The sequence below is a fragment of the Sinohyriopsis cumingii genome, chromosome 3, assembly GCF_028554795.1.
Source record: "Sinohyriopsis cumingii isolate HCF-2022 chromosome 3, ASM2855479v2, whole genome shotgun sequence".
In the NCBI taxonomy this organism is placed as follows: Eukaryota; Metazoa; Mollusca; class Bivalvia; order Unionida; family Unionidae; genus Sinohyriopsis; species Sinohyriopsis cumingii.
The window spans coordinates 39,522,584-39,545,553 of record NC_142963.1 but is presented as its reverse complement, the minus strand read 5'-3'; the positions used below and the strand labels follow the sequence as shown (position 1 = coordinate 39,545,553).

At 36.2% G+C, this 22,970-nt stretch overlaps 1 protein-coding gene across 4 annotated transcripts in view; it reads left to right on the top strand.

Annotated features, from left to right (window-relative positions):
* The first annotated feature begins 2,729 nt into the window (after nt 1-2,729).
* LOC149802739 (solute carrier family 15 member 4-like) overlaps nt 2,730-22,970 on the top strand; it is a 56,223-nt gene continuing 35,982 nt past the window's right edge. For 2 of the 4 annotated variants that reach the window (XM_089952146.1, XM_089952145.1), the window contains exon 1: nt 2,730-3,112. In XM_089952146.1, the coding sequence (XP_089808272.1) occupies nt 2,830-3,112 (283 nt within the window). In that variant the 5' untranslated portion in view covers nt 2,730-2,829. Of the gene's footprint in view, nt 3,113-20,692; nt 20,784-20,819; nt 22,223-22,970 lie in introns of those variants that run through there. The other 2 variants (XM_089952147.1, XM_089952148.1) reach the window with 2 other exon arrangements.

Genomic DNA, 22,970 nt, shown 5'->3' with positions numbered 1-22,970 from the left:
GAACTCATTAAGAACCATTTAAATAAGTGTATTTACCTTGTTCAAATAATCAACGTTTCTTCGAATATTCTGCAGCATGCTTAGAAGTTGCAACAATGTTAAGGTTAATGAGCTCAATGCATAATATACAACATGACATGACAGTTAAGCAAATATCTGCATAATTATCACTGATACAAAACAAAAATTGTACAGAATTTTGTGCAGGTCTGTAACAGGATAAAGAGAGTGGCATATTGTGATATATGATTGTATATTTTTTGTTAGCACATGTTTGTGTGAATCTGTTATATAGATAATCATATAAACAAGGTCGTTAACTTCAAGTCCTTATGTTTGCTATTTGGCGGGTCACACTGATACGTGAGTTTGATAAAATCGTTATTGGATATTATTGAACAGTTTCACAGTACAGCTTAAGGTATTGTTAGTAAAATGAAAACTAGCAAAATATGGTTAAAGTGATAATAAGTTATTGATGAAAGACTAAAAACATGTGATTCACTATTTGCCACCAAAGTAGCCTTCAAAATTTTCAGACTTTGATTCTCATTTTCTTTTACCAAATACTGGGTATATTAACCCGAGACCCAGTGTGACCTTTGAACTTCACTAACTTCCCATGAACATTAATATTAAGTAGCACATGCTAATATTTTCCTTGTCATTTGTTCTAACATAACATTTGCAATCAGCTGGATCTTACTAAAATACCTAAAACAGAATTTCCATTCTTGTTTTAGATTCGGGAGATGTCTTTAAATGACATGCGCCTTGATATTTGTGACACTTAATTACATAAGATGTACAATTTTATTTATTTCTATTAATAATTATTGCGCTTATAGAAAACATATTTCTTCTTTTTCCTGATCATTTTGCTCTTTCCTTTACCACTCTTTTCCTTCTTGTTTGGGGGCCCCGAGTGGCCGAGTGGTCTAAAGCGCTCTCCGTTACGGATCACTGCCATCTCATATCTGTCTGCGTGGGTTCGAGTCTCGGATTCAGCCAATGTGTGTACGTGAGAAAGTTTGCCAGTAGCTTCTCGTGGGTCGGTGGTTCTTTCTGTGGTTTTCCCGGGTTCTTCCTCTACCATTAATAACTTTACGCCATGTATAGTCAGTCTATCGTGTACTGAAAAATGGCGTTAGACCCTACAACAACAGCAACAACCTTCTTGCTGGCCATATATGCTCGATATTTACATTTTGTGTTTTGACTGTCGTTTATAATATTGAAAATCGATGCCGTTAAAGAAAAGCTCATTGACGACTGTAATATCGAGTAACTCGATACCGTTAGCTACTTTATAGATAGTGCATCCATTGGAGGGGTCTTTGAGTTAGAGAACAAGAAGGAACACCTTTGATATAGTTAGTTAATAATATATATGCACAAAGTTATGTTAACGTGTATATTTCTGTTTCATATCAGGTCTTTTACGCCCCAGTGGGTACAGCATGATGGGATCTTACCTGAATCATCCTTCAAGGAGGGTGCTGAGCCGATAAATTATCCTCACACCTATGAAGATATTGTCTGGTGGTTTAGGAGATGCTATCGTATATTTATTGAAACCTACACAAATCTACCGCTAATTTTGTCTACACACATCGGGGTACAGTTTATATACTTATCGGTATATCTCGCGGCTGTTGAGATACCGTTGACTGAAGGGTTCTTTCTGGCGATACGTGCATACTATTTCTGAATCAAATCCTCTATTTTGGGACTTGTAAATCCACGTGGAATAGCACAACCTTCTATCATATGGTCATTTTTAATTTTGCGCTAGGTATCGCTATTATCAAATATCGAAAAGTGTCTAAACTGTACGCGGGTGTGTTCCAGAAATATCTACATGCAACAAAATTGAACATTTTAATAAACAGATGACAAAAGACCCACATATGGTCAATCAGTAACAATACATAAAATGGGGCTGATTTATCCAACTAAGAAAGGACTACCAATCAGAGTACCCATTCCTAAGACACTTGCATTTTCAATCATCTTGTTGTCTCTCGTACATTTAGCGCCAATGCATTGATATCTTGAACTCACTCAATGGCTTTTTATGGACAATTCAGTGTTGACATTTAAGATAATCATTTGTCAGTCAGTGTGTGTGTGTGTGTGTGTGTGTGATTAGGATTTGTAACGTAGCTTTAACAATTTTTCAGTCATATCGCTACGATGCATGCAGTGTGGAAGTTTATAGTGATGTCTAGCACTGGGGCATCATGCCGCAGACATGTAGCATGATGTCCCACCCAGTCACATTATCCTGATACCAGGCCGACCAGTCCTAACACTTGTCAGTCAGTGCTACTCACTCGTATGCATTATAGTGCAGCAAGCAAGAGTTTCGTGTACGAGTAGTTTACAAATGTTATTAATACATCTATCAGGAACATATGATATAAAAAGACGAATATTCGTCAAGGGTAATGAATGCCCCGATTTATGGTCTAAAATGTAAAAGAATAAGGGAAACAATTTAGCGCTTTAAATTTTGTTACTTTTTAAATATTATTCTCAAAGAATGAGTTTGAAAACATCACATCTCATCTATTATTTTTTCATAGCATTTCCGGCAGCTGAGATGGCCAATTACACGATAATGTACTCTACGTCTCTGGAAAGTAACTGATCACGCCTATTTTAGTGTGTAATTGTCAATTTTAAGTACCGGTAGCAGATACCGGAAGACACGGATCACGCGGTGTACGAGCCACTTTAATGTACTTTCCCGCAGTTAATCTTATGACACCTTTCATCTTTCATGCATTTTAGATAAAATGCACAAAATTTGTTGTAGCAGACAAAATGGATGAAAGACCAGGACTTTCGGAACGTACTCCATTGTTGTCTGTAGCTGCTTTGGATGGGACTCAGAGTGGAAGTGGTTTCATCACCAGAAGTGACAGGCACGCCGACATTCCTAACCAGGGGTATTCTGTCTGCATTCGCACTGTTGTACTGATCCTAATTGCCGTATTTTGTGAACGGCTAGCGTTTTTCAGCATTTTCTTTAACATGGTACTCTTCTGCATGTATGAACTAAACTTCACAAGTTTCGAGGCATCCACGATATATTGGATATGTACAGGTAACGATTCAGTGAACCGTCCTATTTCTGAACTGCATATATGCTTGTATTATGATCATATGCCCAATAATCCTCTCTCTCTCTCTCTCTCTCTCTCTCTCTCTCTCTCTGTTCTATTTGATATTTTGACAATGGTTGTTGACTTGCCGCTGAATTACATACATACGTACGCACACACACACACACACATACATACATACATACATACATGCATACATACATACATACATACATACATATGTGCCTACCTACCTACCTACATACATACACAGCAGCAGAGAGGGCGAACAGACCATAGAATTCCGACAAACAAATAAAACAAACAAAATAAAATCATCTCGTAGAAAGGTCCAGATTTTTACAAATAAAGGTTTCCTTGAGATGATTTTATTTTTTGTTGAAACCAACCCCATCAATAAAACCTTAGTTCGGAAAGGTAGCTGAAAAATAAAGTACTCTACGTGTTTATTTATTTTTTGTTTAATTACTGGACGACCAACCATGGTAGGCGCCCTCTCTGCTGCTATTAATTAAAAGATTTTATCAAGACCTACACGATATCTTGTTCTTGGATCATGTAAATTTATTGTTATAAATCCATGCGGAGTAGCTTGCGCTCGTGAGATGAAATTTCTGAATTTAATTACATCCATGTCACCACCACACCAAGTTTGATGAATATTTCACAGCGTGTGTGTGTCTACGCCATTAAACACAACTAAAATATTGCAGTTGTCTCTAATCACTTTCGGAATTTGTGTATATCGTTGAGTAACATAGATCACATCTGTATTTTTATGTCTACCTCGGGAAAATATTCTAGCTGGATTTGATTGTTTATCTAGCATCACATCGTCGTATACATCTAAATTATTAATAAATCTGTCTAAAACATCTACGGACGGTGCTTCATCAATATCGGTTATAAACTCTATAACATCATTACCTTCGTCCAGGAATTTTGCGTTTTCATTGAAATCTTTAAGTACATCATTACATCGTTGATCATCAGCGGATGGTGCTACTAAATACAATTTATTCCATTTTAACCATCTCATTATCAGATTAAGTAATAACTGCGTCTTACCCGATCCAGATGGTCCTATGATAATCATTCTGATGGAATTCGGTAGCGCAGGATGATGCTTAACAGGTTCTCGTTTTCTTGTCGCTGAGAAATCAATTATATCCATATATATTATAACATGAGTTCATATTGCTTACGCTGTAGAGTTAAAACTCCAACTACTGATTTAGCTACGGTTACAACAAAAAATAAAAAAATAGCGTATGGTGGAAAATGTTCTGTATGCGGTTGGAAGAAATTTTTGTTTTTAACTAATAAGCGCGGTGGTGATATTGCTAATTTGATGTCAAAGTTTCCAGGTACTCCATGGGCTAAATACAGCGGAGAAAAACATCTACCAGGATATAATTATTGCGGTTCTGGTACCAGACTTGATATCAGGCTCGATAATCAAGATCAACCAAAACCAGGCGAGGAACCAGTAAACACTATTGATCGAGCTTGTCACGCTCATGATGTAGCTTATAAAAGTAAAAATCTACAAGATAGACATATTGCAGATGTGAAATTAATTCACGCGCTAGATTCTATAAAAAATAAAAATATCAAAGAAAATTAGCTAATTGGTTAGTAAGATCCGCGATGAAAAGTAAATTAGCGTTTGGGGCTGGTAATTAATAATGGAATCGATTTATTATTCACCAAGAGGATACTGGAAGGGTAAAGCAGCAATTGGTAAACTTGAAACATTCTACTGCTAAAACGTGGTTATCCAAACAAGCAATATGGCAAATTTACCTGCCACCACCGAAACGAATTCAGTACGCGTATTTCGATGTCAGTGTTCCTAATGAAGTTCATCAAGCAGATATTCTGTTTTTACCGCATGATACTGTACGCAGAAAAACATACAAATACGCGTTAACCGTAGTTAATGTTGCAAGTAGATATAAAGAAGCAGAACCTCTATCAACGAAAACATCATCTGAAGTAGCCGATGCGTTTGAACGAATTTATCAACGAGGACCATTACGATGGCCACAATTATTACAGGTTGATCCTGGTAAGGAATTTCTTGGTCCAGTATCATCGTTGATGAAACAACATAATACCAAAATACGACGAGGTCATACTGCAATTCATCGTGATCAGGCAATTGTTGAGCGATTTAATCGAACACTAGCTGAGCGGTTATTTGGATATCAATACGCGAGGGAATTTATTCAAGATAAAAGATCTCGCGAATGGGTTGCAAGATTATCAAGCGTGATAGCTGCATTAAATAATGAGATTACACGAACAACCAACATGAAACCCATTAATGCAATTACAAAAAAAAATATACCAACACAACGAAAAGATATTGAAAAACAAAAAATATTGGGTGATGTTACAGTTAGATATTTATATGAGCCTGGTGAACTTGAAGGTGGTAAAAAAAGAGCGATTGATCCTATTTGGAGTGTTACCACACACAAAATATCCACCGTGACAAGATCATCAGGTAGACCTGCAATCTACAGATTAGATTCGGCTGCTCCTCAACGTGGATTTACACGTGAACAACTACAAATAATTCCCGAGGATACACAACTACCACCGCGATCACTTAACTAGCACCCAAGGCGCTGGCGCCTCTACGTCGATTACATTCCAGACAGGTCAACATGGTATTTTCTCGTGTATGACCGCGACTATTATCTTTTCTATCTACGGTAAATTGTCTTGAATCATTACTCGAATACCGCCATAACATTATACAATTGCAACTTGCGCAATGATTATTCTGCTGCTGTTTTAACTCAATAATAAATTCAACATCAAGATCAAAGTCGCGTTTATTTTTTTATCAGATTGTTTGTATCCGTTTAATTTTTTTCTTATTATATCATCATCGATGATGTTAAATTTATCAACGATTTCAGGAATTATAATTCTACGTAATTGAGATATCTTTCTGACCCTCGATACCGCTAAATAGACTAAATTTGACCACTCGATACGATCGTCTACAATCCAAAATCGTGTATCAGAAATAGTTAATCCCAGAGACGAGTGGATCGTCATAGCGTATCCCAACACCCATGGAGATTTGTCAGCGTGTAATACATCTTCGACTACACTGATATCAACGGCGACAATATCATTTAATACGAGATTCTGTTTTTCAGTCTGCCCTGGAATATCAACATTAATATTCTGTTTTCATGTATCTGATGGTCTATAACACAACGGTACGGGTAATTCTGAATATTTTTTTTATGCAGCTGAAATAACTGCTGTTGTAAAGCGTCTCTGATTATTTTTCTGCTTGCTACTATCAAATCGTTGGGTCTCCATAATTTTAAAAAATCGCTCATTGAGGTCTCTGAGATTATTCCGCGTATTATTTCACACTGAATTTTGTTTGATTGTAATCTGATTAATTTTTTAAACTCCTTTAAATTTGCATCGAGAGCTCTATGATCATCATCTATTTCTTCGTAATAATCAACGAAATTTTTTAACCAATCATGTGGAGATGGTCCAACAAAAGGCGGCGGTTGACCATGATCGCCACACATTATTACAGCGGTATTTTTCGTCAGCAACCAATCAAGAAACATTTTTAATGTATCTAATGACACCGTGCATATCTCGTCCCAAATAATTATTTTAGGTATATATTTTTCTCCCATTCATTCAGGAGTCCATGTATCCCCGCGCCACCGAAAGAAACTATGATAGATGCACGATTGTACATGCCGTTGTTTCATCTCGCGTGCAAGTCTATGTGTGGGTGTCAGCACGATCATATCTGAATTTCTAAAAACATTAATTGCTCGAGTCGTTTTGCCGCATCCACCAGGTCCATTGAGATATACTGTCTTATATCTAGTTATTGGATCACTCAACGATGGCGCTTTCGACATTTCTGATATTTTATTACCCTTACGATAAAAATGTCTCATCGGAACATCTGCTGATTCTGTGTAATTGTGTAATATTTCTTTTTTTATCCTCCACGAACCCCATCGTTCATCATTACTTGTGAATTTCATAACAGATTCTAAATATTTACTCGAAATATAAAACGAATCTGTTGCGACTCTGACTGCGGTCTCAGGAAAACTATTAATCATCGATTATAAATTTATAGAAACATAAGCCAGCATGGAAGATCTTAGATGAGTATACTGTGGGGAGACGTCATTTATGTAACTAACGATCGTACCCAATTTTGTTCCGTCGGATAAATAAACACCTTCTCGATTTACAAATATATTTCTCGCTGTTGTATCAGCGATTATAAAATCGTACTCGGCATCATCTAAAATTAACCGTGCGTGATGTCTTTTATGATCATATGCACCACCTTGAGTAAATTTACCTATAATTTTTCTACCGAGATCTTTTGCGGTTTTGAGTTTAATCTCGAGAATTTTAGGAGCTTCTTTGATAATATCATCTTCGGAAACATCAGGACATCTTTCCTTAAACTCACTAATAACTTCATCAATACTGATAGAATCTGGCATGGGCAACCAAACTTCGGTCTGCGCGTGATATGATATAATTGCCTCACTGACCACCAACGATGTCAGTACCGCACAATCTAGCATATATCGTAATAAAACTATAGGCACCCAACGTTTTTCACAAAAATGTCTGCCAAACCAAACATAACAAATCTTATGAAGATTTTCGTTAAGCTCGAATGATTCAACACAAGCAAATCCAGTCAGATCAAAATCTGGTAATGGTCCATTAATTGCCACTTGCGTCATCTCGTTTGTAGGGTGACCAAATCTTTTAAAGTACACAGAACAATCTCCGTGTCCTAGAAAACTTCCTGGATAACATGCAACCATATCAACCGAAATGACATCATTGTAATTATATTTGGTATTCCACAATCCGCCTTGTCCGTATTCGACGCAACTTGCGCGTACATCTTCAAGTAAATCAAATCGTGTTGGTTTCCATGAATTTCTTTCTCTAGCGAAATGAGCCGCAACAGATGGAACGGTAAAGCAATTAGTTAGTAATTTGGCAGTATTTTCCGCGTGTTTGTACTTGGAAACCTTTTCCGCGAGATTTTTCATCTCGTCATGGAGAGATTCTGTTCGATATATTTCACCGTTTGGTCTAACAAACTGATCAAATCCACCTTCCTCATTACTTTTAAATAACCATACTGATACAGGATCGTTTTTACTTATAAAATCAAACATACTATCTGAGGGGTAAAATCTAATAGTTCGATCACGTGGAAATATTGTTACTGCGCTGGTCCATGCATGCGCGTTATGATCAGTAATATTTATTGAAGCTCCTTTCGATTTGTATTTAGATTCGTACAATACTTCTCCCGTTATTGTTGATACTGCTATTGGAAATTTTGACATTTTTCCTAACTCAGCAACATCTTTTATTGTAGCACCGGTATCCTTAACGGAATCAGCCCATGAGTTCATTTTTTACGTCTTAAATCAGTTAATCCGTTTCCACGCATCGCGTTTGTAAAGTGTTCTATTACTCGTTCGGCTACACAATTTATTTTTGAAAATTTCATGGGTGCCAGTTTATCAACGTTGGGTTTTTTATTTATCTCATAGATTCCATAAATAACTGCTGTTACAGGATACGCTCGCTCATAATACGGTTTATCAATACCCGTCAATAGACCAGGTCTGGAATTTTTACTTAATATGGCAATTTTGTTATTACCAAGGACAGGATCATATTTGTCACGGATAATCCAACTACCTGTTTCTGTTAATACAATAAATTTTACTTTGAAGAAATATTTTTGATTACCCTCGTATTCAGCGATGTAGTTAATGATAGTTTCCGCTCGCTTGTCATTCATTGTGGCGTGCTTGACAGTATTGCGAATAATCTTGAACGTTGACCATGTATGAGATGCACCATCCGTGTAAAATTCTTTCTTGGCGTCGTGAATTTTCGAGATCAAACTTTTATTTTTCGGATCAACCAAATCTCGTACTGGTAAGTCTGGAGATAATCTGTCGTGGTTGAATTTATATTTAACAGGCTTAGTTCGGGATAATCTCTAAAACTCGTTCATATAATTACAACAGATATTTAAATAAAAAATATTATGTATACAATGTCTCAATGCAGATGGTTGATGATCGGTTCAGTAAATCGATGCAACAAATCCTGTAGAGGTGAATTTTGTTGGATGCACTTACAGGGCATACGGCGGGGGAGTCTAGGACCAATACCGTGTCTTCGATGTGGTGTTGGGGTGCGAGGCAAAACAGAATTATGTGGAAAGTGCGGTGGAAAACGGTTCAGAGAACTTAAAAGATATTATGACAAAAAAAAATAATAATGGTGAAAATGCTATAAAATCCGTGGAGGATTATATATCAAGATTTCAGACAAACAATGATTTAAACAAATAATATTATTATAATGGAGCAAAATAAATTTGTCCCACATCCTGTCATTAAGAATTACGAATCAGATCGTAATGGCATGATTAGAAATTGCATGTTGAAGAGACCGGTTGGTACTGTTGATAATACTGGCTATCTTAGATTTACTGTTGGAAATGCAAGATATCTCTGTCATCGATTTACGTACGAGTGTTTCTTCGGAGTGATCAAAGATGATCTTGTTATTGATCATGTTGACGGAGATCCTCAGAACAACTCCTTATCCAATTTACAAGCTGTCTCACAGAGTGAGAATAATACACGTGGTAATACTGGAAGATGTAAGACAGTTTCTAGAAGGGTGATCAAGGCCACAAACACAGAAACAGGTGAAGTAATTATATTTCGTTCGATATGTTCTGCTGCGAAATATTTTGATATTCACCGGCATTCAGTACAAAAAGTAGCAGAAAATATATATAAAACCGCTTTCTCGAAAAAATATAAACAGAGAATCACCTTCCGATATCAATAATTATCATCTCTACCTCGAATTATTTTTTTGGTCAGAAATTGCTACTTACATGAAGGGGGGTTAACTCCGTTGAGTATGTTCATGTAACTGAGTTACTTCCCCTTAACCATGTTCATTGTGTAATAGTAGATCCGTTGCAGGGGAAAACCCAAAAACAATCCCCCAATCATGGGTTTTTCCAGGTTTCTCCACTATATATACTGGCCTCATACGCTGTGTTTTGCCCCTAAACTTGCTAGTGTGCGGTGGCAGTCTAGGAGTTATGGGACCGCCTCTAAACTTGCTAGGCTGCGGTGGCACACTAGGAGTTATGAGGTTTAATGTTGTGTTTTGCCTCTAAACTTGCTAGTGTGCGGTGGCAGACTAGGAGTTATGAGGTTGTACTGTCTTTATATGTATCCTTGAACTTGCTAGGCTGCGGTGGCAGACTAGGAGTTATGGGATTTCTTGTGCCCGTTGAACTTTGGTAGAATGCGGTGGCAAGCTACGAGTTCTGGGTTGTAAATATATGTTCTGTGTGTCCTCTAAACTTAGTAGATTGCTGTGGCAATCTACGAGTTTAATGAGGATTATCTTTACCCTCTTGGGCCTCTAGACCGTTGTTTGACGGGTTAGGGGCTCTCACAGGCGGTAGTGTTTCGTATACCCGTTGAACTTGATAGAATCCGGTGGCAATCTACGAGTTCTGGGTTGTAAATATATGTTGTGTTCTGTGTATCCTCTAAACTTAGTAGAATGCGGTGGCAATCTGCGAGTTTAATGAGGCTGTAGATACGTGTTGTGCCATCCCGACGAACTCGCTATAGGGAATTAAAAAAAATTATTTTAAAGATTTATATATTATATAATGAACCATGAAAATATCAAAGACATTATTTCTGCTATCAAAAAACTAGAAGAAAACAAAATTAATATATCTGATGAACTAAATCCTGAAGAAATAATATCTGATTTTGAAACGTTAGAAGAGCTTAAGAATGAAAATAAGTACGTTCTATCATCTCAATATAAGTTCATAAAGCGGATTCAGGCAGCTATGTTTCAATCACTAGCTATGGTGAGCGATGATCAAGTAAATGAATTTGTTCCTCTTTCTGTCACAGTAGAAAGAATTAGATCGCTGTTATCCCACGAGTACGAGGAAAAGAAAACAATTAGTACTCGCATAAGACTATTAAGAAAAATTATGTTAGCGAGTAACCTCGTTACTGGTGAAATGATCCAAAGTAATAATTCTGGTGAAAATGAAAATGAAAGTTTCGGCAACTGGGGCCCCTGTCAACGCTGACCACGTGTAGATCTTTGATCAGAAATATTATTCTGAGATTATATTTATTCTGAAATATTTTATTTTTCTGAAATCATTTATTTATTATTAATTATTATTTTTTTCTGAAATTGATGGGATAGTTGGTACTCAGATTTATGTGAAATGATCAATTTCGTAATTTTGATGGGTTAGTTGGTACTCAGATTTATGTGAAATGATCAATTTCGTAATTTTGATGGGTTAGTTGATACTCAGAATCATACAAACCGATCAAATTCATAATTTTGATGGGTTAGTTGGTACTCAGATTTATTATTTATTATATTTATTCTGAATTATTTTTTCTGAATTATTATATTTATTCTGAATTATTTTATTTATTCTGAACTTGATGGGTTAGTTGGTACTCAGAATCATATAAACCGATCAAATTCATAATTTTGATGGGTTAATTAGTACTCAGAATCATACAAACCGATCAAATTCATAATTTTGATGGGTTAATTGGTACTCAGAATCATACAAACCGATCAAATTCATAATTTTGATGGGTTAGTTGGTACTCAGAATCATAGAAACCGATCAAATTCATAATTTTGATGGGTTAGTTGTACTCAGATTTATTATTTATTATATTTATTCTGAATTATTATTTATTTATTCTGAATTATTATTTATTTATTCTGAGATTATATTTATTCTGAAATTGATGGGTTAGTTGGTACTCAGATTTATGTAAATCAACCAATTTCGTAATTTTGATGGGTTAGTTGGTACTCAGATTTATTCTGAATTATTATATTTTTTCTGAATTATTATATTTATTCTGAATTATTACTTATTTATTCTGAATTTGATGGGTTAGTTGGTACTCAGATTTATGTAAATCAACCAATTTCGTAATTTTGATGGGTTAGTTGGTACTCAGATTTATTCGAATTATTATATTTTCTTGAATTATTATATTTATTCTGAATTTGATGGGTTAGTTGGTACTCAGATTTATTCTGAATTATTATATTTTTTTCTGAATTATTATATTTATTCTGAATTTGATGGGTTAGTTGGTACTCAGAATCATACAAACCGACCAAATTCATAACTCTGATGGGTTAGTTGGTACTCAGATTTATTATTTATTTTTATTTTCTGAATTATCCATTAAATCGTCGGGTAAAGTTGCCTGATTCTCTAATTGATTTTAATTGAATAAAATACCAAAGCCAGTAAAAACCAGTAAAAATTACAAAAAAATCAGTAAAATAAGCTCAAATATCAGTAAAATTAGCTCAAATATCAGTAAAATTATCTCAAAAAATATGTAATTTTTTACTGATTTACTGGTTTTTACTGGTTTTGATATTTATTCAATTAAAATCAATTAGAGAATCAGGCAACTTTACCCGACGATCTAATGGACAAAATCACCCAAAATGGGTAAAATACCCCTCAAAAACACGAAATTTGTTGATTTTTCACTGAAATTCAGAAAAAATAAAATATTTCTGATAAAATAAAATATTTCTGATAAAATAAAATAAAATAAAATATTTCTGATCCACCCCTTATTTTATTTATTCTGGAATATTATTTTTTTTAAGTTGATCGACTTTAATACAGAATGTGCATAATTTAGAATCTGATCTGTGCTACAAATGATCTCGATAATATGTTTTTGACGGAGCTCATCTAACTGTTCTTGTGTTAATACGAAATCCTCACTTCCGTATTCATCAATAACTAAATTAACGTTAAATTGCTCCATGTTTTGTGAAAACGCTGTTCTGATGGCGTTTTGAAGTACTTCTTTGTCATGTATAAAAACCCTCACGTGCTGGTACATTATGTAATATTTACTTGATTAATTAAGATTTCACATACAGATTTATCACAAGCTCTTCTCCACGTATGTCAATTAAGCGATTAAGGTGGTCTGTGAGCTTACAATTTATTCGTGTTAACATATTTTTGTGACACCGCAGATACACAGGATTAGTTGGTTCTTGCATGATTAAACTTCCAGGGGAAACTTGTGGTGTAAATGTATATAAAATATATCCTTGTTGAACCTGATTTGATTTACCGAGATCTATTTGATAGCTGCCATCGACTACGTCACAAACCAGATTGACCACGATCGTGCTGGTTATATTAACGATTCCCGGAGAAACGTGTCTGCCGCCGCCATGTGGGTCATTATTATATCTTAAAACAGTTGCAGGTGGTGGCAGTTTTCTCCGCGCATCGAGTATTTTATGAACGTTTTCGTTGATAAGATCACTGAGATTTTTTTTAACTCAGTTGTGTCAAATTCTGGTAATGTAAAATTTAATAATTCCTCGGCGGTTTTTTTGTAATGATTGGTAAATAGATCATTAAAAGAATAATTTAATCTTACACCTGTTAATTTACCTCCAAATGTAAGTCTTGTCACCGATCTACCAACAATTACTGCATTAGCATCACGAAAATCTGATATAACTTTATTTAAATGTTGTATTGACTCAATTATTTGTTGTTTTACATCATCGCTGTAAAATTGTGTAATACTAGAAAATAAATTCTGTAAAATTTTAAATCGAGCTTGATATTCATCCTTAATTTTTTTACTTATTGACTCAATTACTTCTTTGGTAATTATTTTATTGGAAATTTCTTTATTAAAAATAATTCTACCAACGTGATCATTAGCGGAGTTTCCATTAAGATAATTTAATCCGCTTGCATAATTACTCACATTCGTAAGAAAATCATTTAATTTTGGTTCTGGTGGTCCTTCATACACCGGGGGAACATCCGGCCAACCTAGTACGGATCTTATCGTGGATTGATAAATATCAACGATGTAATCGGGAGAATGTATCTCAACCGTCGAAGATATCGTCGGTTCATGAACGTTAATTGATATTTTTGCTTCTTTTCCGGTTATTGATTTTATTCTACGTTGAAATTCTTCATTGATTTGTTCGATCTCATAACTACCAGTGGGTATTCCAACATCTATCCAGTCAGGAGTACCATCTGGTTTGTTCTTGTTAGCAAATACGAGCGAATTATTTGCTGGTGTACCATGAAATGATTTTGATCTGATATCTGGCCAGCTGTAATATACCCGTAATTGAGCTAACGCTATTTCTTTTACTGGAAATGCAGTAGGTAAATTAATACTAAATTCAGGATTAGTTGAACTTACCGAGATCATCGTTATCTTTGGCGGAGTTGTGTTAGTCACGATCTGCTGGAGTAATTCTGTCATTATTAATACTTGTATCTTTAATACCGATACCTTCGTCATATATTTTAGTCATCATTGAAAACTCGAAATCAGATATAATTCCATCACTGAGACTCGCTGATAACAACGAGGATAATTTCGAGTACGCTACCGTCGCTGTGTGTAATTTTATTATGTAATCGGATAATTTTTCGTTCGTGCAGGTACATATTCTTTTTGCGATGATATTAAGCACACCTGCAATCGTTGTTGCTGCTGAAATACAAACAGTTACGGCTACTGGTGCCATCATTGTCACCGCTGATAATATAACACCCGTTCCAGCAACAACAGCGGATACTGAATAAACAATCACATCAACGATAACTAATCGTCGTCGATATTTTTTACTTTTACTGTATATTGTTCGACTTGATCTTTTAGCGCCGCCTGCCATTCACGCGCTTGATTGTACCTGTATTGTGCACCATCCATATATTTTTATGCAGTAACCAATTGAGGTGTTTCAGCTACAAATTCCAAACACCACCAGTAAGATGTTGCGGTTAATTTCTTATCAGCTGCTTCCAGAATAAATATTTCTTCACTTCCGCTATTTAATATAACAGATACAACCCCGAAAAACCTATCCGTTGAATGACGCCATGGAAACGTTGTAAATATCTCAAATCGCGCAGCACTGAACACAGACAGCCTGTACACGCCAGTGACTGTTGCGGTATATTTGATAGTTTTATTTTGCTGCGACCATGTTGCAAATCCCGATGATACCGTGTATACGATGTTTGTGATATGTCCGGGAGTTATTCCGGTTGGAATTTTAATCAAACTGGTTTTGGTAATGATCTCAGGAATCCCCGCTACGATGTCTTGCTGTGTTCGTTTGATCGTGTCATTGTTGGTCTTGATATGAGAAAGTTTCATGTCAATGGTGTGCGGAGTGCCGAAGAACTCATCTACAGATTCATCGGTTTTTTGAAAGTTTCTTCGAAGTCTTGTAAAAGCGTTTACGTGAACATCATACTCAGCCCGCAGCGTGGATAGTTTTCCATCCACGTTGTCGACGTATTTTTTTGTTGCTGCGTCTTCGTCGGATGTTGGATCTCTTAAAACTACTATTTTATTTCCGTTCATGCTGAGTTCACCTGTCATTGTGTCGCCGGTGTTTTTCACGCGATTAGCAACGCTTCTTGCAATTTCGTCTCTGATGGTTGTAAATGATATACTTGAATCCCTGATTTTGCCGCTGTCAGTAAACACAGGAATATTATCTGTAACTGCACCGAGTACTCGTCGAACTATATCATTCCATCTGATATTGCTCGTTTTTAGTTTACCATATCGATCTTGAAAAATAACAACCTCATCTGGGTCAACTCCAGCCAGGTTCATGATATCAGCAAGTTCATCTTTAATCGCATACTTCGACAGATCAACATCGCCGGATGTTCTCTTAACGCGTGAGGATCTTCTTCCGTAAATATCAACCATTATAATAAGACCTGTTGTTTAAAACGCTTTACGCGCAACGAATCGGTTACTTGTATAATCATACACAACTTTATGTGGTGGTTTGGATGATTTTGATATAGCGTCGAGTACATTAATTACTTCACGGCCACATATTGGCGGATCTGTCATTGTTTGTGTGGGTAGCGTTGAATACCAAACTTTTGAACCAGAGGTTCTTGCGTGGAGTGGTGCGACATACTTGATAAATTCAACGGGTGGAGCTAACCCGTATGAATCAAAATAAACGATTCCACGTGGATCAACCGCGTATGATACCCAATGAGTACCGGGTCCTGAATTCGAGTCTAGATTAATAATACCTGTTTCAAGTTTATTCGGTTGTTTTGGTAATTGATCACGCATAAAGACACCTCTAAAGGCTTTTATTTTTAATTTTTTAGCAGCATCAAGTAAATCAAAATTTGATGCTGGAGTATCTAACGTGGAAGCCTCAGACCTCTTCCCCAGCGAGATCCGGGTAATCTTAGACCGCGTCCCTTTTTTTGTATCCATTTCCAGTTGCTTTCTTTAGAGTCATTCCAGCAGCTGTTCCAACAGCACCTAACGCGGCTGCTTTTGCTACGGCTGGAGCAGCAGCAGCTATTAACACTGGAATATCCGCAAGAAGTGGAAATATACCACCGATTTTAACCATGTCTTTGATAGCGCTCGGGGAAAGATGAAATTGAACTCCAGTTTTTTGATTCTAGGGCTTTATTGAAATGTTTAATCTGATTATTTGTCAACGATAATTTGTTTGGACCACCACTAATCTGATCTCGTTTTAGTGATATTTTAGTTCCGCATTTGTTGGCGTTTTTTGATTGAAGCTTTTTTACCTGACCAGGAGTCAGAGTAACATTAACATGACTATACGACATTTTTATATAAAATATATTTTTCTAAATAACATGATTAAATATTTTCCACTGGTGCATCAACGACTCTCATTCGACCACTACCGCCTTCAAGTAACATGGCTTTATCGCTAAGTATGACCGCGATTGCTCTGTAAGGACCATGAACAACTGGTGGACCAGCCGCGATTTCTGGCAGGGCATTAACACGAGCTCGAAAGTGTATATCAACGACAGATTGTTTGGATAAATCAAGATGTTCTAGTGAAAAATAATAAATCGGATATAGATTTGTAAAATCTAGTTGTGATATTTGCAAACCAGTATCTATATTTTGATCACGTCCCATGAATGACAAAAAACGATGATATGCACGCGCTACGTGATTTTGATCAAAATTTAACAATATATCTTCAGCTGGTTCTTGATGTCCATTTATCCGTAAGGAAACTTCATTAACTCCAAGGCTGTCAAATATCATATGTGAACGTTCTTGATTATTCGACCGAGCATTATCTTGCAGCGCAATAAAGATATGTCGTGGTGTGATGCTATATGCCATGTAAATAAACCAACAACAGAACTTTGAATAGCATCTGTGGTTACTGTTAACCATGATAGCAATGATTCCATAAAAGAAAGTAATTTTTGTTCCTCAGTAATTGATGGAGTCATTACTGGCGTCCACAGTGAAAGTTTTGATATATTCACTTTACTATCAGCAACACCAGCACCTCGCCAGATTGCATCATTATCATCACCTTTTCTTACGAGCACAATTGTGTGTTTAGCTCCAAAGATGACCTTTCTAACATTTCTGTAAAATCCAAAGATGTGAGATAATGGAATTGCACAAGAAAAATTTCTATCATTTCCCAACAACGCTGCTCGGCGTGTTGCAAATCCCAAGTTGTAAGTTGCATTAAAACTTCCTATAATATCAAAAGCAGCACCTCGTCTGGCTGCGTGTTCAAAATCAACCGGTTGTGGATCAGATGCAGTATCTCGAGGTGTCCGTATTTTAGTATACTGAACATGATCAGCGTTGTTGGTAATATCCTTGGCAAACATCATTGTTGGACCGGCTGATTTTGTAAAGTCGTCAGAATATCTCGCTAAACCAATTATTTTTGTAGCAACATCAACATCCTTCTGAATCGATTCAATATTTTTTCCATCAATTACGTATGTGGCGCTATCAAACAACGCTATAATCCCGTTGTTGACAAAACCAACACGCAAATTAACAGCATATGGCGTATTAGCTACAACATTCGTTACAAGTCTACCTTCTACTTCAATAAACGCCTCAGCGGGCAAGAAATATCTACTTGTATCATGAACCTGTAATTCGATTCTCCCCCGCTGATTTAGTTGTCTTGCGTCATAAGAATAAAACTGATAATCACGTACAGATTCATACTTAAGGACAGGTGCCTCCATATCAAATGCTGGGTCTGATTCGCGCTTGAACATTTTTATTATAATTACCATTTTTCAAATGATGATCTAAATCATCGTCGACGAAGACCGCTTCCTGCTATTAAATTTGCTGTTATATTTTTTTTCTGCTTCTTCAGATATCGCCGCTAGTTTTTGATTTGCAGCCTGATTTATTATTTTACTTACGTCTGCTGGCATCACCTCAGTACTTGGTAATTTTACCGGTTGTTGTTTTCGTCGCAATAATCGTGCTAGTCTTTCTTTGATTGCCGAGAAAGCCTTACCAGCAACATTGACAATTGCTCCAGGAGCTTTATCACGAACAATATCGATAGCTTTCATCGATAATTGTTTTGCAACAGGTACTGCTTTTGGAGCTATCCTCGTAGATAATCCCTGAATAACATCACCAAGTCCATCTCCGTAAGTAGCTCTGTAGATTGGTAATCGTGAGTTTACCGCTCTGACCTGCACGGGTTTACGATGATTATCATGTATGATCATCTTATTTAATTTGCTATTTATCTAACAACTAGTCATCAACAAGTTCATCGATAAGTTCTCGGTAAACGCCGATATCCATGATACCACCTTGAAATAATCGCCGACAAATATCAGCTGCTTCATTAATTATTTCCGGCACGTTTTCCACTATGAGAACTTCTAACCATGACACGTCATTGAGGATATTATTAGGACATAAACCAGATCCTGTTTTAGGTTCATCTTGAGGTGTTTTAAATACTGGTGGTTGCATTGATTCAGTGGTGACCCGTGAGTAGCTTCTTTGAAATCCACGTGGTGATTCTACCGGTGAATATGTCATTGCCGGCGCAGACATTTTTTTATATTGTAAAGGTGGAGGAAGCTGATACTGAGAGAGTTGTTCTTGTTGTTTCAGTCTCTCTTTATAAAGTCTTTTTACTTCTTCATCAATAATTTCATATTTTTTACCTCTAGCTTTTTTTTTGTTGTAATATACGCGATATATATATCTAATAATATTATCATCACTTACCTTTTTATGACGATGTTTAAAAATACTAGATTTATTAAATATACTATTTAATATTACTTCGGGTAATTGTTCTTTTTTAGTATTTCTAATTTCTTCAACAACTCCTTCTTTGAATTTTGCAATCAATTCTGCGTTTACTTCTACTAGTTCGGGTTCAGGTGTATGTTCTTTTTGCACGTGGCGACTTCAGTACGAAGTTTTCCAATTTCTTCAAGTATTTCCTCACCAACAGGTGGAGGTTGAGCCGCAGCTATTTCCCTGGCTATGCCAGGTGGAAGATCTCGTAAAATCTTTTTTGTCTGTTTAGTTCTTCTTGCTATTTTTTCGGTTTGTTCTGCTGTTTGTTTTGATACCGGAAGAAGATCCTCTTTGATGACTGTTGTAACTTTCTCAGTAGCTGCAGTGACGGGCTTAAACAGTTTTTTAGTGTCCTCTTCGTATTCAACTCGTGCTTCTTGCTGCGCTTGTAGATTTTTTCTAAATGAATCTCGCACGGGAAGAAATTTTTTAATTGCTTCTAGTCTCTCTCCTGCTATTTTTGCAGTATGAGATTCTGGATGTATCATTATTTTGATATAACAATCTTTTAATTAATAGCAGCAGAGAGGGCGCCTACCAATGTTGGTCGTCCAGTAATTAAACAAAAAATAAATAAACACGTAGAGTACTTTATTTTTCAGCTACCTTTCCGAACTAAGGTTTTATTGATGGGGTTGGTTTCAACAAAAAATAAAATCATCTCAAGGAAACCTTTATTTGTAAAAAAATCTGGACCTTTCTACGAGATGATTTTATTTTGTTTGTTTTATTTGTTTGTCGGAATTCTATGGTCTGTTCGCCCTCTCTGCTGCTTACACACATACACACCTACATACATACATACATACATACATACATACATATATACACACATCAACACCTACCTACCTACCTACCTACATACATACATACATACATACATACATTCGTATCTATCTACCTACCTACCTACCTACTTACATACATACATACATAAATACATATATATATATATATATATATATATATATATATATATATATATATATACACACACATACCTATCTACCTACATACCTTCATACTCCCAAGGATACCCTAAGGAAATATGCGGATCTTATACAGATTGTTATATTTAGGTCATTTATAATAAGGTCACTATGTTATTAAGATTAATAGTATTATATTTAGGCTATGTGCTATAGGAAGACTACGTTCTTAAGATAAGATACCAATAACATATTGTTAATATATGTATAATTTTACCGTTTATATAAGGCAAAGATGTTACGCCTAAGGATGGGGTTTCAAGATGGCGGCGATATAAAACTGTTGATACAAACAGTTGAGGGAATGATGAAGAGGAAGGGTACGGATAAATCTATAAATAATATGAAAGATATTTTGAACCTATTTCTGTCCACAGACCCAAATGACATATCAAGAATTTGTGCATTAGATCTATCAAAGTTGTCACCCGTATCTTATAAGTATGTGGACATGTCAGTTTTATTGAAGGACATGGAAAAGTGAAACCTTTAATGGACATACTTAAGTCAGTCCAGGCGGATACGTTCTGTGCAATGCTACGCTTATGTGAACAAACCCAACCATGTTCGACAGTCAAACGTATATTGCCTCTTCATGTTGACAATTCAAACACAGTTCAGTCTGACATAATACTCACTAGGAATGCATCTGTAAACCGAGGCTACAGTACAACAAATCATGAACAAATCATGAACTGATAAGTCAACCATGTAGGTCAACGAGGAGTATCATTAAACCCAGTCGTTCAATAGAAAGAACCGTTACTGGTCGCACACACGAAGACATGCAATGCACGGACTCAAGCAGCAACGAGACTCGGATTAGTGCCAACAAGACCTGCTCTGCTTTATGGGATACAGCAGCAGAAATCCATGATAATAATAAATCAGATGTCGGTGAATTAAACCACAACACAACCGCATTAAAAATGGTCGCATGTACAGAACACACCAGCGCCCAAGACGAGAATTTGGAAAACAATACAACGTTTGCTAAAATCGCAAGTTCTCTGTGAAACAACGATCTCTGTATAGCACCATTTCCACATAAAACATCGTGCACAAATATGCAATAACGACGGCTTAATAAGTTAACAAATGTCCAATTCGCACACATTTTACCAAGATGGCGTGGAAATGTTTTCATAGGAAAGGCAGCGTCCTCAAATTTGCGTACAGTGCATCCAATGCGACAGCGATGTATATTCGTGACTAGACTTGCCCCCCGAAACGCAGGGATCTGGCATTTCTTCGCATTTTGTGGATTACTCTGGAGTTAAGCCCACCCAGGTGGAAAAACTGCAAACGAAATTTAATACATATGCCAGCTTCAAAATCACATGTGATAACCCTACGCAGTGCGATGAAGAACGTGGATGCATGGCCAAGAAATGTGTTAGTTAGAGACTACTATCAAAGTCGGAATTGAAATCTCATATCTACAAATTGGACTCAAATATACATATTGGATACTTTACGCACTTCTTTTTATAACTGTCGCTCATTAACAAGAAATATCCAAAATGTAACAACTTAGATATTTCAGATATTTGTTTCTTACAAGAATTGTGGTTTCTCGACAGTGAGTTAGTCTGTCTCTCATCCGTACACGACAATTTCGATGGATCAGGGGAATCGTCGATTGAATCTTCTAACAATATTCATTCAGGATGACTTTACGGAGGTGTCAGGGTACTATACCGTAGATCTTTCGCAAGTATTATAGAAGTCTAAAACCTCGATGATACCAGATTAATAGGTATTACTATCCGTATGGGTGACTCCCCCTTGATTTTTTTAATATCTATTTACCTTGCGATCTTGCGAAACAGTTTGGGGAATTTGTAGATTGCTTGGACAAATATAATTTTGCTATAGAAAACGCTAATACTCTAAATACTTATGTAGTAGGAGATTGGAATGCTCATACGCTCAAATCCACTCTCTTTGGATATGAACTTCGCCTATTTTTTGAAGAATATGGTTATATCATATCGGGCTTAAAACTAATAGTAGACCACACAACAAACTGTACTTAAGTCATTGATTCACACCATACAGCGTCTTGGTTGATCATTGTGCCACTACACAGTCTGCTCATTCCGCTATAAGTGATATGAGAAAACTACACACCCAAGTAGGGTCCGACCATCGTCCAACTTTAACGACCATTAAGACTGATCTACTTTGTAGATTTGATTCTTGTCCCAATAAACTCTTAAACTTGAGATACAACATATGCTGGTCAGACCTTACTCAGACATCTGCATTCTTATTAAACAAGATTGAGATCCCACATTATGTTGCGAACTATAATGACCACGGCTGCACTAATCAGGTGCATATGAAACAGATAAATGGATTTTACACTGATATAGTAAAAGCTTTGTTGAACTCCGGTAATAGCTTGACTAGTAAATCCGAACGTGGTCACCGGGTTCTACCAGGCTGGAACGACTGTCAAAGAACTATACGACTTTGCACAAAATGTTTACCTTATGTGGCGT